Raw genomic sequence first — 15,560 nt, 5'->3', positions numbered from 1 at the left:
CCAACAACAAAAAGACTACATTTAGCACCAAAAAAATATGTTAAAAAAATAAATTGAGAGAAAAAAAAAAAAAAAAAAAGTAAATAAAAAAACGAATATCGAATACCAAATTTTCATAACGAATACCTACCCATAGAAACGAATATTCGAATATCCGAATATTTGGGTACAGCCCTAAGTATTGGTATCGGCTATCAGCCAAGTAGTTATTTTAAACATTGGCACTGGCCAGGAATTTCACAACTGGTGCATCCCTAGTTTGAACTGATATCAGTCAGACAGAAAGGGCCTGATTTCACAAGCTGACGTAGGCTTTAACCCCTGTTGTATGACTTCATGTACAGTTTCATTCTTCTTCTGAATTTATGTCGACTTTCAGTTTTGGTAAAGGTATCTTTACTCTAAATGATGGTCGTGTTTCTCCCCTGTCATCTCTCTTTTTGTCTCATCTTCTTTTCTCATTTTCACTTTGTTCTTTTTTTACATCCCCATGTTGCTCGAGCAAATCAACACTGCCAGTCACAGCCAGAAGGCAAACAAACGCCAATAAGAGTCATAAAAGCTAATGTAATAAAGCCCATATTAGAATAAACAAAGCTAAGAATATCATAAACTCCAACAGCACTCTGCTGATAACATCTCAGTGTGTTATACTACTGACTGGTTATCACATTATGGACTCGGAAATCAGTTTCTGCCTGGTTTTACTCTGTATTTTTCTTAGTATCAACAGCCTCCATCAAAAGACCAAAGCCAGCCATGAATGGATCCATCAAACAAATAATGTGTGCATATCAAACCTCATATACTTTATCTCTCCGAGCCATAGACCTCTCAAAAGCTATTAAAAACACAAAGGTGAGCCACACTTTTTATTTCATTGTTGCTGCTGTTGTTGATACTCATCAGAGCAGCGAACGTGTATTATTCTGGTTTCATAGTTCCGAACAAGTGCACTGTTTAAGGACTATGCACACCGAGAATGATACATTTAACAGTAACTATAAATATACAATTTAAAAATCATTCTACCTCAAGTGGATGGCAGAGTGCACATCACAACTACAACAACAGATGGTATGGGGATCACTGTCAGGCCCTGTCTCCATGGGTACAGATACTTTTTTGTAAACTGACATTTTCGTCTACGTTTAAGCCTTACGTCTCCAAGCAAACTGAGTATTAGGTCACTAAAACAGCGATTTTTTTTTAAAATGCCTTCTATGGGGCAGATTTTTCAAAACTCAGGTTGCTATCTGTGTGGAAATGTAAAACAGACCATTTGGGAAACAATGACATGATGTCCTCTCATTCGTTGCTTTGTATAATGAGCTTGCACCTGAAAATTTTGCAACAGATGAACTTACAGGTTGGTTTATGTTTTGGTAATGCTCGGTTTTAGACTTGCACCGATTTATCGGCATTGCTCAGAATCCGGCCGGTTTTCACGTGACTGGCCATGACCTGCGACCGGCCGCTCAGTCTAAAATATGCCGATTTAAAACACCGGTCAAATTCCCGCCACACCACATGATTGACATCGTGTAACATCAGCAGCGCACACACACGCACATGTGCAACTCACAGCTAGGGTGATGTGAGGAAGTGAAACCTGGGCTGCTTCTCACCTTAATCATTCACGCACACGCATCAAAAGAGTGAAGGAGAAAGTTGTTAATTGTCCGTGTTAAACTGAACTGCGGAGCTCTCACTGCTGCACTGTGCCGCTTGAATCTGACGAGGCGTGTGTCCGCGTGCCGAAGATGCGCGTGTCCGTGCGCTTACTGGCGGGCGCATCCTTATGACCTGTGTGAATTTTCCACAGGAGATATTTTTACTTTTTTGTCTATTCAAGAAATTATCCACAAATGCTATACAACAAGCATTATTATTTTATTTATCAATGTTTTTATTTATGTATGCCTTTTTTACTTATTTATTTTAATACTGTACCTGAAGTTATATTTGGGCAAAAAGGAAAATGTGTGTCACTGTTTTTGTTTGTTTGTTTGTTTGAGATGATTATTGAAAAGCTGGTTGTATCTTGGTTAAAATGTTCTAATAAAGGACAGATAGAAAATACTGCAATATCTTGTGTGCTGTAAAGTGGTTTGAAAAAAATGAAATCGGAATCGGCCATCCAAATACTCTGCAAATCCGAAATCGGTATCGGCCCCAAAAATTGTAATTGGTGCAAGTCTACTTGGTTTAAAGATTACTTTAAACTTAAACTTGGTGTTGCTGTACCACTTAATGGATGAAGGCGTCTGCTGCCCCCAGTCTTTTTGCTCCACTCCAGTTGCTGCAGTTTAAAGTCAGCCAGAAAAGACGGTTTTGGCTCAGACGCGGTTGAATCAGCGGATGGTGTGGCAATTTCAAGAGTGAGATGGTTATGATAAGGAGTGGAAGAAAAACTTTTGCATGTCCTAAGCATTAGTCATATCTTTGAGCGAGCTCCTTCATCCCTACATTAAATGGGACTCTCCAGTCAGTGTTTTGAAAAAGGTAGGCTTAACACAGGGGAGTCTGTGGAAGAAAGCTAAAGCTGGCAAGAATATGGAGTCATTGTTGTGTTCTGGTTTGGATGGAAATATTTTTATAAACAAAGGTCGCGTGGACAGAATTTCATCTGTTTGAAAACACATCTGTTCATGTGTAGACGGCGCCTAAGGGCGATTTAATGAGTGATAGAAACACTGACAGCAAATCAAAATCCATCCAAATTTACAGGACATAAGCTGCAACACAGGATGCTCATATCTTTATGTTGTAGTTATTGTTCTTGGCGTGGACAGCTCTTTATTCTTGCTTGAGTAATGTTTCCTTCAAGCTTTAGTGCCTAGTTGTTTATCTCTTTTGAAAACAATGAAAGTTTATATTTTTGTCCTGTTTTTAAAGATTTATGACTTCAGTAAGAACTAATGGGCTCGGGGCTGTTGACAGTTGGAAAATATTTGAGAGAACACGCTATTGGTTTTGGTCTTTTCATGAGATGTGTTGATAATAACAAACTATATAGCCCTATCCTTTGATAATGCAATAATACCACCCTCCGATGCAATAACACACTGAAGTTGCTTTCAGCGTTACAGAAACAAGCAGCCCAGTGTCTCCAGCATGACACCTATTCTCCCTGTGTATGTGTGTGTCTTTGTCTCCCTCTTTGCTTCCCTCACTCCCCTGCCAGTGGACTGGTCAGGCCTGTTTGTCCAGTATCAGATATCGGCCTGATACAAGGCCAAGACAGGATTTAATTTCTGCTTTTTTGTCCTTACAGAAAGATAAAATTTTGGATTTATTAATGATTTCACATTTGCCTTCATTGATCCCGCTCTGGTGGTCTGAATTGGCAGACAAAAACAGATCAGGTCTGTGCTTTTTATTAGATTAATGGATGCGGTATCAGCAGGGAAAATGCACCCATTACTGGGGTGGTGACATCGATTGATTTGGAAGGTAGTCAGGGCATCTGCACATGCACAAAAAAGCCACAGAAAGCTTTGTCCAGAAAAGAAGTTCACATACTACATGTTTGTACATATGCAGGGCAAAGTTCTGCATGTCCACAGAGAGATTTGCATGCTTTCACTATCAGACAAATATCTGAGAAAGAAGAATTCGGAGGTAGAAGTGAAAGTGGAATAGATGGGAAATGAGGAAACAGAAGCGACAAAATAAAGAAAGCAAAAGATGATAAAAGTAAAAGGATGAGTGAATGACTAGAAAGGAGGATGTGGTGAGGAGATGAATGAGGAAGGATTAGAAAAGGATACAACAATAAAGTGGAAATAAGTACATTTGGGATTAAGAATTAATTTTTCTGTTTGATTTAGACAGTTAGATGTTTTATTGTGTAATAATGTATAATTACTCCAATTTACATGTTTGATAGTGTAATATAATAACTCCTACACTGATTCAATTTCAGAGACAGTCCAAATCGGCATTTGCGCGACGGTTAAAATTATTTATTTGATTGGTTTTCTTATTTTCGTTTCATATCGTAACTGCGCTGTCAACACATGAAATGTCATTCTAGTGAAGATTACTGAATTAAATTGTGGCAGCTGTTGTGATGATGACGGCTGTAGTGGTGATGGTAATGGGGAGGATAATGATAATGATGAGGATGATGATGATGATCATCACAGTGCTGCTTGATGTGAGGGCAACGGCAGTGACGGAGGGTGATGATAATAACCGAGCGGTATGATAATGAGGCCGTTGAAGACGGGAAGCTAAACATAGAGCTAAAGGTTGTTTTGTTTTGTTGTTTTGATCACTGACACACTTCACCTTTTCACACAAAGGTCACGGCTCTGCCAGGCGAGCGTGTGAATCATTGGGGGGTGTGTGTGTGTGTGTGTGTGTGTGTGTGTGTTACTATGCAAAACACAGGGCTGTTGTGGAGAAATGATGTGTGAGTGTGTGTGCACAGTACAGTGTGTCAAGTCTTGTCTGATTACTCGGGTGTGGCGTCTCTCTGCCCGATGCCATGTGCGCATTTAGTGCGTAGATGCCATATTTTGTGCATCTTTATATGTGTCTATTAGCTCTTTGAATATCCAGATGTTTTATGCTGGCCTGTGTGTGTGTGGGTGTGTGTGTACAAAATGTGTGTATGAGCGTGTTTGAGTCTTTATTGGTTCCCAGTGGGTCGAGCAGAGTTCCTGACCCCATTTCCTGCTGTTGTTGACAGAGAGACATTCAGGCCTGAGGCTCTTGGGACCAGACACTGCCTGGAGGAGCTTCCTGTCACTGCGGCCTACAACCTCTTGATTTGTCATTGTTTCGATTGCCTTTTTCCCTCCTTTTTTTCTGTAGTCTTTTGGCATCCGTCAGACTCTGATTCAGTCATTCTGGACCATGAGGTCAGGACATGACTGTAAGGGAGAGCCCCAGACATGAGAAGGGCTTCCCGATAATTCCCGTTGTCATGAGAACTGCAGGATTCTGTTGTTTGCCACAGAATGTATATGTACAGCATTTAGAAATGACAAACATACACAAAAGTCGAGGGGAGGGGGGCATGCATGTTAGAGCACAGACAAGAGTGATCATTTGAATCGATTAATGTCAAAAATATTGATTTATTGATACATATCGATTGGCTACAGTAGCCCAGAACAGACAAACCAAACACTGGCTCAAGATTAGGCCATTCGTGGTCACTGCTAGATGCCTCTAAATCCCACACACTAGACTTTTAAATTAATCAATCATCAAATAGTTGGTCATTTATATTTTTGTTGATCACCTCATAGATTAATCCACTAACTGTTATAAGCTTGGTTCATAACGGTACCAGTAATAGTTTTTGGGAGTTTTTGAAGAATTAAAGCAGAAACCAAATCCCTACAACAAAACGCTGCCCACAACCATTCAAGAAAATGAAAAGTCATCGTTGTCATGTTATAGCCTTGATATATTTATATTGTCAATAATTAAGTTAAATGTTAAATTGTTTTGGTCTCTATAGCTTATTTCAACATTAATGACAACTGTACAGGGGGTTAATTTTGTATATCTCACTCTTTACATTTTATTTAAGCCCAAAGTTCTGCATATTTAAGGGCGGGGCCACTTTGATTCACAGGCTGTCTGTGAGGTGTCGCGACAGTCTATGAGTCAGATCCGCCCCTCACTCCTCCACAGTTTCCACCTCTCATCCACATAACAAACCACTGGGTAATGTCATGCTAGCTACGTCCATTATTGATACAGTCTTCAGGGTTCCCAGCGCACCATCCAACAGCATGCAGCCAATTAAGGTGTTAATTTCTTCTTCTTTGATTAAACTGTACTTTTATTTTGGTAATAGTCCAGTGTAATTCTGTGGGACAGCCAGAGTTTAACATATGACAGTGTTCTAATATTAAGGGGTTCAATGTGGGTTGAATTTGCATTCAGTAGCCCTGTTTCAGCCCTGTGACAGTCTGGTGACCTGTCCAGGGTGTTTGTCAACTCTTACCCAATGTCACCTGGGATGTTATACATGTTTCAGCTGTATGACACTTGTATTATATGTCCACCCCCTATATTATTCTAAACATAATGTATGTACACCACATCCTGATTTTTCCTCTTTGTCGAGGCAGTTTCCTCATATTAAACTATTCCAGTCAGTCTTCCCTTTCAGAAATACAGCTTGAAGGATTTCATCCATCATGGAAAAACAAACAAACAAAAAACCTCTAGGCTGTGCTGGGCAGTAAATTGATAATTTGTCAATATCGTGATATGAGACTAGATATCGTTGTAGATTTTTTGATATTGTTTTATCAAAAGTGTCGCCTTTTAGGCTGCATCACAGTAAAGTGATGTAATTTTCTGAACTTAGACTGTTCAGGCTGTTCTATTATTTGTCTTTACCCACTTAGTCATTATATCCACATTACTTATGATTATCAAAAATCTGATTGTGTTAATATTTTGTGAAAGCAACGATAGTCAACCCTACAATATAGTCGCAAAAATGATATTCAGGTTATATACAGTATATATATATATGATATTCAAGATATTGTGATACTTGATTTTCTCCATGTATCGCCCAGGCCTACATCCAAGGGTTTGTCCCGTATCTCTCAAAGGACAGAAGAAATAAAACTATTAAAATCCAAAACTTCTCTTTTGACTTTTCTGTTTGATGCAGCTGTCAGTGTTGTGTTAATGTAAATGTGGCATTAAAGCAATAACATACTTGAGGTTGTGGGACAAGTGTTAACAGTGTGCTGACAGACAGCAGCTCAGTGGTGCCAACAACCACAGCACTCCATGTTGTGTCTTATCGCTCAATTAATATGTCAATCAACAGCTGGAATTAATACCCATCAACACGTTTATAATGTGTCTTATTTACTTTCTGTTGTCAGTCATTGTGTAAGACATTTATGTTTGGTGCCAGTTTTTTTAAGGTGTTTAAAAAAGTTTAGCTGTTGTGATAAAGTCTCTGCGTGTATCTTTGCGTTTGTTCCAGGTTGCTGCCGACTGAGTCAACAGGCAGTCTTTCCAACAACAGGCCGGAGATGGAGAGCAGCACCCAGCCTCCTCCGTCCCAACGCTACAGCTGCTATGACCTGGATGACCTGGACGTTGCATGGCTGGAGCTGGTCAACCACGAGTTCAGACAGATGGGTGAGTGCAAACTGACTCGCTGCTTTATTTGATAGTGATAGCCAGGAAACACTTTGACTCTGAGTGGAAAAAAGAAGCATCTAACATGGTTGTAAGTGCTGAAATATAATGATAGTGTTGTGAAAATTATTTAGTTTTTACTTGGTCTCTTGCTGTATGATGCCTTCTGTGAATTAGCCTAGTGATATGATTTTACTTCCCGTTAACTTTATTTGCCAGAGCTACATGGGCTTAAAGGAATACTTCACCCCCAAAATGACCATTTGCATATCAGTGACTCACCCTGTGTTAGGGTTAATTCTTTACGAAATGTTTGTTTTTCTCGCATGCCTCTACGGTGAACGAAGAATCCAAAAATAAAGAATCATGAATTGAATAAAGGGGATCACTTTTTACAACAACAAAGCTATATCAAAACATCCATTTACACACTCCTGCACAAACTGTGCAGTATAATAAAGTCTAATCTATCCAGTGGAATGCTCCTTACTTCCTAAACACATGCATTTTTGCTAAGATCTTAGTATTTTGCGTAAACTATCTAACCCACAGATGCGTTCCCTGGAAATCCAGAGTTCTCGCGAGAGCACAATTTGAATTTGCTCAGCGAGTCACTCTGGCAATCAGTAATGATGCTCATTACCCATGCCGTTGGAGCCGAGCTGCACCAATCACATCGGTGTATCTGATATAGGCGGGCCAGAGGCGAGATAAACAGATGACGACAGCGCTGCAACGACGAAGTCCGGAATCAGTCAGTAAACATTGCAAGATGGCTACGGATGAACACCAGTTGTTTGAAACGGCTTTGGCCGCTACAATGAACGAGTCCCTTAAATGTCTTTAAAAAGTCCAAAACGTGAGAATTCCGATCACAGTTTCCAGCATTCTGCTTGAAACTGCTTTTTTTCCCCCTTTCAACAGTTCAAAATCCAAATATATTCTATTTATAACAGTGTGGAACAGAGAAAAGCAGCAATCTTCACACTTTAGCAGCTGGAACCAGCAATGTTTTCATTTTTTCATTTGATTATTACATTTTTTTGCAGGATAATTTTCTGTCAGTTGTCCAATGGATCACCTGAATCAATGTTTCAGCACTGTTTAGTTGATTTATACTGTACTTCAAGGCAAATCAAGTGTCCTCCTTCACCATTACAGTCAGTGCGTCAGAGGTTCACAGAGGAATGAGTGTGGCAAATGCTGGTTTTTAGCTAAATAGGAGTATGTATTATTTTACAAGAAGTTATTTTAGTGTTATGTCTGTTTTTTACCCTTTTCCACACCTGCCCATAACATTTATTAAATATAGATAAACTTTTTCAGCTGTTTTTCTGAAGAATATTAAAAATTCACCTCAAATTTACAGTGTAAAAAGTTTTAAAATGTCTTAAAATTTGGTCTCTGAAACCTGTAGATGCTTTTCAGTACATCTTCTTTTCTTTCTTTCTATCTTCGCTCTGGTTATTCCTTCCTCTCCTCCCTTATCGTCATCTGTCTCCTCTGTCTTCTCTGTTCCTCTTCTTCTTAGGTTACTGTCACTCTCTCTCTCCTCTGCCGTGCTCCCTCCTTCATTTTGCCATGGTGACAACTGCTGACCCCGAGCATCTCTCCCATCTCCACCATTTTATTCGATATCTGATCGGCCCTTTTCAGATAAAGCGTCGTAATTGTGTTTATAAATCCCCGCTGGGGTTTCAGGCCTTTATTTCTGGGACACATTCTCCTTAAATCAAACACACACACACACACATAGACACACACCCACACACACACAAGCTCTTGCTGGATCAGAAGCGGGTTGTGTCTCATAACCTCCAATGCTAGACCAAACAAACAGACGGTTGATTGGTTCTGCAGGGCGAGGCTGTACGGCTCTCAACTCATGATGGGATGATTCAGCATTTTCTATCTCAGTCCTCCACTTACTGTACACTTGTGTATGAGTGTGTGTGTATTCAGAATGTGTAGTTGGAGAGTGATGAGACTGGACATGCTGTAATTCAGCTTATTTTACCACTTGTTTCAGTTGGATTTAGAGATGGAGTTAATTTGATTTTCAGATTATTCAGTAGAGAGGAAACTTGATTTTTTTGCAGAAAACTAGGCCATCGCAGCAGCACAAAACACTGGGAAACATGCAGGCTGTCAGTTGTAATAGAGAAAACACTCGATATTGAATATCAGGATTCATGGCATTATAATGCATTCAGGAAAGTAAGTTAAATAGATTAGAGAAGTACATGAAGGCACAGGATGCAGGGACAGTGTGTAGAATAAAAGCAGTACAACATACTGAAACATAAAGAAAGAAATTCAGTCTATGTGTCTGTCTTTTGTGTGTGTGTGCATGTTGTATGGCTTTTCCATTGGCACCACAGACCGCACTGAATTGTGTTTTCATTACCAGTTTAAATGCCCATTTTGGCCAAAGTACGCCCAGCTGCCTCCAAGTGGGTTGTGTTGACGTCAGGTGGCCTTTGTCATCATTCAGTGGTGATTTAGCACAAAACCCATTTGTACTCCTTTTCCCACACCTAAACTGGTATTTACAAAGGAAGAATGTGTGCACCGTAGGAATTCCTCAGACAAGGCGTACACACAGTTTTAACTGAGATAGCTGTGGATGAGATAATTAGGATGAGATTAAACATAAGTTGACAGACAGGTAGCATAGTTTTTGGGTTGTCTGCCAATTTCACTGATTGTGTTATTATTTTGCAGGCTGCACGGCGTTCTATTAAATGTCAGTCAAAGGCGCATTTATGAACTCATTTTAAATTATTTATGAGTGATGAATTTCATCATTCTTTTTGTTTACATTCATCTCCCTGTCAGTGATTGTTTAATTTTATCCTGTGAAGCATTTTGTAAAGTAAGTTTCCACATGAGTGCTATGAATAAATCATTGATCATCCTTCTGACGTTTAATAACAGTGATTATTGAGATTTTACCATGATGACGATGGTTTGCAGAAATGTGATTAACTGGTGGTACATATGCTTCAAATACCCACAGCCGTGCGTATGACAGCTGCTCTGGCACCATTGGAGAAGCTCGCACATGCAACACATTCAGTGATATTGCACTTTCTTTACCATGGTTCTCATTGACATATCTAATGAATGGTGGAGGGGCACAAGTGTCGACATGCAAACCGATGTTTAAGGGCGTTTCTACATCTGTTTATGGTGACCTGTGGGTGTGAAAATGAGGCCTGTGCCCATGCACCCAGTGCCACAATGATCTAGATTCATAAAACAGAATCAGATGTACGCAAGGCTTTATAAATCTCATGAAAAAAATGTGTGTGCATGTTTCTGCTTTTGTGCGTACACACAGTTTTAGTCGTGAATCTACACAGGGTTTTATGCATCTGGCCCCACGGCGTATGCAAGCCCTAAAAAAGTCTTTAAATGTCTTGAATTCAGTTTCATAAATATTAAAGGGATAGTGCACCCAAAAATGAAAATTCACCCATTATCTACTCACCCATATGCCGAGGGAGGCTCAGGGGAAGTTTTAGAGTCCTCACAACACTTGCGGAGATCCAAGGGGAGAGTGGGTAGCAACACAACTCCACCTAATGGCAGACGGCGCCCCAGATTTAAACATCCAAAAACACATAATTGAAACCACAAAATATCTCCATACTGCTCATCCGTAGTGATCCAAGTGTCCTGAAGCCCCGACATAAAAAGTTGTTTGGAAAAACGTAATTTGAACTCTGTTTTTAGCCTCATTGTAGCCTGCAGCTCTAACTGCCTCTCTGTGCACTGCGCTCACGTGTGCGTGCTTGCGCGAGACCGTGAGAGATGGGCACCGCGTTCATGTATGTTCACGTGCTTTTGCTGGTCTTGCGTGCAAGTACACATGAGCTCGGTGCACAGAGAGGTGCATGTTTCAAAAAAAGCAAAGAGGAAAGAGAATGGAAACGTGGAACCATGCAAGCTGTGCTTGCTGTTTGGAGCAAGAAGGCCATGCAGGGTGCCTTGGCTGATAGAGCAAGAAATGAAAAGATCTTCTGAGACATTGCAAGCAAGCTGGAGGAGATAGGCATCCAGCATACATTCGTGCAGTTCTGAGGCAAATGAAAAAACTCCCACAACAGTACAAGAAAGTTGTTGACCACAATAACACCAGCAGGGTGGACAGAAAATCTTCTCTGCTGGTTCACAAACACAAGCATGTCGTCAGTTAAGAACACACTTTTAAGCGGGTAGCCGTATTATATGGAGATGCAAATCTCTGCTGCACTGGGATGATGTGCCGACTTAAACATGTATTAAAAAAGGGCTGCTGGATGCTGTGTTGCTTTAAGATAAGGGCGGTCATGACCACATACACATGATGACAAATGTGCATCTGCATGTGAGCACAGCGGTCACATGTACAAACAGAAACATACACAGAAGATAAATATAAAGCAAATACACTGAAAGCACACACACAAATATGTGTGATTGGTGGTGTTGCTTCCCTCCCTCCTGTGTGTTTGTTCAGTTCATGATGTAAATGTCACAGCAGGTTAATATCTAACTCTACTCCCCTTTTCTCTGCTGCTTCAAAAGCAGCTTCTAAATCCACATTTACACTCACACACTGCCTTCCTCTCACTTCTTCATTCATGCCAAAGCTTGTTTGGCTTTTTTTTTTTGTTGCCAAAATCAAGAACTCCATTTGAAAAATAAAGTTGACCTGTTTTCAATATCAGCAGCAGGTGTTCACTTTCATATTAAATTTTATGTTGCATCATTTCGAAGTATAACAGTGTTTTGTTTGGATTTGTGTCTAAGCTCTTCTTCTTTATGTGAAGCTGCAGCTCAGGTTGGAAATCAACCCTGCTGGCAACAAGATGCTCGAGAACCAGTAAATAAAGTTGTTTTCTTTTAAAATTATATTTCATTTTTTGATGGGAAGGGATCGAGCAACATAAATAATAGATAGAGACACGGGGCTCAGCTTCACTTTAAAAAACAACAAACCCCCAGCTGAGCGCTGATCCTTCAAATAAATCAATAAATAATCCTCAACTACAGACTCCAGGACAGCAGAAGTTTCTTTATTGACTCCTGGAGCATTCGGGCGAGGCAACGAGACGCAGTGTGACAGAACAATGTAAATACTGAATCTTAAAATGATTGCCTTACTCTTAACTGCTTAAATACAAAATTCAGACATAGTGGCTTCGAAAAGATTCACTCGACTCTGCAGATTGTAACTTGATTTGTGCTGGCATGGTCTTCACTTACAGTCTATAATTAGGATTTGTGGCATATTACAGTCTCCAAGTAACATTATCTAAAATGTTCTTCTCTCTGCTTTTCAAAAGTTATCCAAATAATCATCTTTATTTCAGAAAAAAATGGTACTTTTTCACACTAGATGTAATGCCTTGCTGTTACCCCATTTTGTATAATTATTGTAATTTCATTGCATGTAATGAGATAATAATATTCCACATCTGTTTGCCACTGTCCTGGAAACCAGACTGTTTACTTTCCTGGTACCTCAAATACTTTATTTTTTATGAAGAAGAAAGCTTGCATTTGCCAGTTAAATCAGTTTTCATCAACTATTAAGCAGCCTTAGAGCAAGGCATTACTTTGAGATGCAAATGGAGCAGGAATACTAATGCTAATGCCGACACATATTGGCACACTGAACTGAGCTGTCGGCAAGAAGGGCTTAAAGACAAATCTTGTTGTTTTTGGCTTTGATAGCAAATGGGCTTGTAGTGACGGAGCACATGTAGCGTCTCTCTGCTTTTTCTCCGGTTAGCAAAGAGTCAACTGCAGCTCTGTATACTCCCACATCCTGCAGCTAATTTTCAGCACATTTCATCCAAATCAGGCCCAAGGAAAACAGAAAGTGACCTGTGCGAGGTGCACATGTGAAGGAAAGCTGTGAGCATTTCCAATTAAAGTGTGAGACAACGTGTTTTGGCCAAAAATAACTGGAATTTGGTAAATTGGCTCGCTCATTTTGAGCTTCCTATGAGCAGCTTCCCATTACTGTTATCCTTCTTGATAACAAGAACTAAAAGAAACCTCAGAGTGTTGACCCTGTTACTGCACTCTTAGTTTTAATTGCTCTGTACAGGCTCAGCATTTTCTCAGATATTCATCCCTCCCATCTGCTTTCAACACTTTCTGATTTTTTTCTTCAACAATGGAGAAGATGTGCATTAAAATACACTCCTATAACCACCCGTCATCCCAGTCTTTCCTGTTCTACCACAGCTGAATGATTGGTTTAGGTGTTCTTAGTTGAGGATGAACGAAACCTAATCAAGTTTGATTTTCTGTCCTCTCGCCACCAGCGTTACCAGAGCTAGACGAGCTGACGATGGAGTGCGTCCTGGTCGAGCTAGAGAGCGTGTGTGATGAGAAGATGCGGCAGGCCATCGAGACAGAGGAAGGCCTGGGCATTGAGTACGATGAGGACGTGGTCTGTGACGTCTGCCGCTCGCCAGAGGGAGAGGACGGCAATGAGATGGTCTTCTGTGACAAGTGCAACGTCTGCGTTCATCAGGTCAGGAATTAAGGGATTAACTGACTCTGTTTAAGCATGTGTGTGTTTGTACATGTTTTTTTAAGTATCAGTTATCCTCTCGGCTTCATAAAAACCTTTTTTTCACAGAATAAGAAAGTGACTCTGGGGGAAAACTACTAAATGCTGAAAGCATTAATACAAAATCAAGGTTGTTCAAAGACAAGGTTTTGTTTTCCTCAGAGCTGCCTCACATAAATTTTTCTCCCTCAGACTTCATTTATCAACTGAATGAAAGTGCACGTACAGTAGCAATTTCACAAATGCTGTATGTGACAACCTGAGGCCTGAGCAGGCTGCTGTTGTGTTTGTTACACAGTGACACAGTGTTAATTTTTCTGTCGGCCCCGTTGGCATTAACACACCTTCGGTGTCATCAGGCTGCCTCTGTTTACCTGCTGTTATGACACTGGATGGAAATTGTTGCCTCCAACTGCAGATCAAATCTGATGTTGGTATCTCACCTCAAAATGGAAAAATTTAGAAATGGAGGGAAAACAGGATCATCCCAATGCCAACATGTGGAAATCTTTTATCTCTTACATGCACTCACATGAAAAATTTAAGGGGGAACATTCGCCTCCAAGCCAACTACTCAGTAACAGCAGGGCAAGAATACGCAAAGTTTGACTGACAGAGACTGACTTCTCTTGTGGCAGTTTTCGTAAGACCATAGTAGCAAGAAAACAGCCACATGAAAACCATATGTCGATGCCATTTGGTTTTTCAGTATAGGTTGTGTTGTCCTTAGTTGCACCATCTGTGCTTTCTGTGTCTCTCGACTTTTTGACAGTCAATAGTTTGGGTTTTCAGACTTTAGATTATCAGGCTCTCAACATTTTTCTGCCTCAGACCAACACCTGGAGAGAGGGCAATTTAAAATCACGGACTTGAATAAGTGATGAAGCCTACAAGCTAGCTTAACCTAGTTAGATTAGCTTGGCTGTATACCAACCTGAATTGGCTGACATAACCACATCATGATCGTAAAGACCTTGGATTGTCTGATTGTCTATTATGGAGGAGGACATAAAAAGAACAATGAACTTTATGTTGGGATGGATCACAGGTATCTCAAAACAACAACTAATTTTAGATTTTGATAAGTAGATACCGGATGCCAAGATGGCGCCTATTCATAACAAGGGAGTTGCTCGCCTGGCACATATGCCAAAAAAGATTTCTAGCTTACAGGTTTACTTCTACGGAATACGGCCCACTGAATACGTGCCGTTGAGTTATTCCCGTTTGCCCTGCCCCTGAGTTCCCGCTTGTCTCATAGACATTATGATGATGTCACAGATTTTCAAATCACGTTTTTCTGCTCCAGGAAAGTTTTACAAATATAAATCCTCCATGGCTCAAAAATTCCCAATTGAAAGATTCATAAGTGACCTTGTTTGCAGTCTGAGGTGTCCTGTAAACAGTTTTACAGACAATTGTTTTACAATGGTGGCCTATGGGGAAAATGCTTTTTTAAAGGGAAAGTGCACCCAAAAATGAAAATTCAGCCATTATCTACTCACCCTCATGCCGAGGAAGGCTCTGGTGAAGTTTTAGAGTCCTCACATCCCTTGCGAAAATTGGCGGGGGGAGCAGCTAGCACACCTAATGGCTGACGGCGCCCCAGACTAACGTCCAAGAACACAAAAGTGAAACCACAAAGTATCTCCATACTGCTCATCCGTAGTGATCCAAGTGTGCTGCAGCCGCGACATAAAAAGTTGTTTTGAAAAACGTCACTTGAACTCTGTTTTTAGCCTCATTGTAGCCTGTAGCTCTGACTGCTTCTCTGTGCTCCGCGCTCACGTGTGCGCGCCTGCGCGAGACCAGCGAAAGCATGAGCTTTGCTCACCCGTGTTTACATCAC

At 40.5% G+C, this 15,560-nt stretch overlaps 1 protein-coding gene across 1 annotated transcript in view; it reads left to right on the top strand.

Annotated features, from left to right (window-relative positions):
- Positions 1–15,560, top strand: part of jade2 (jade family PHD finger 2) — a 257,234-nt gene that overhangs the window by 122,949 nt on the left and 118,725 nt on the right. Inside the window, exons 5-6 of the mRNA XM_050039044.1 lie at positions 6,980–7,137; positions 13,461–13,672. Coding sequence (XP_049895001.1) covers positions 6,980–7,137; positions 13,461–13,672 — 370 coding nt within the window. The remainder of the gene's footprint in view (positions 1–6,979; positions 7,138–13,460; positions 13,673–15,560) is intronic.

The sequence above is a fragment of the Epinephelus moara genome, chromosome 3 (genome assembly GCF_006386435.1).
Source record: "Epinephelus moara isolate mb chromosome 3, YSFRI_EMoa_1.0, whole genome shotgun sequence".
Lineage (NCBI taxonomy): Eukaryota > Metazoa > Chordata > Actinopteri > Perciformes > Serranidae > Epinephelus > Epinephelus moara.
The sequence above is the reverse complement of the archived record's forward strand: the minus strand, read 5'-3'. Positions and strand labels throughout refer to the sequence as shown.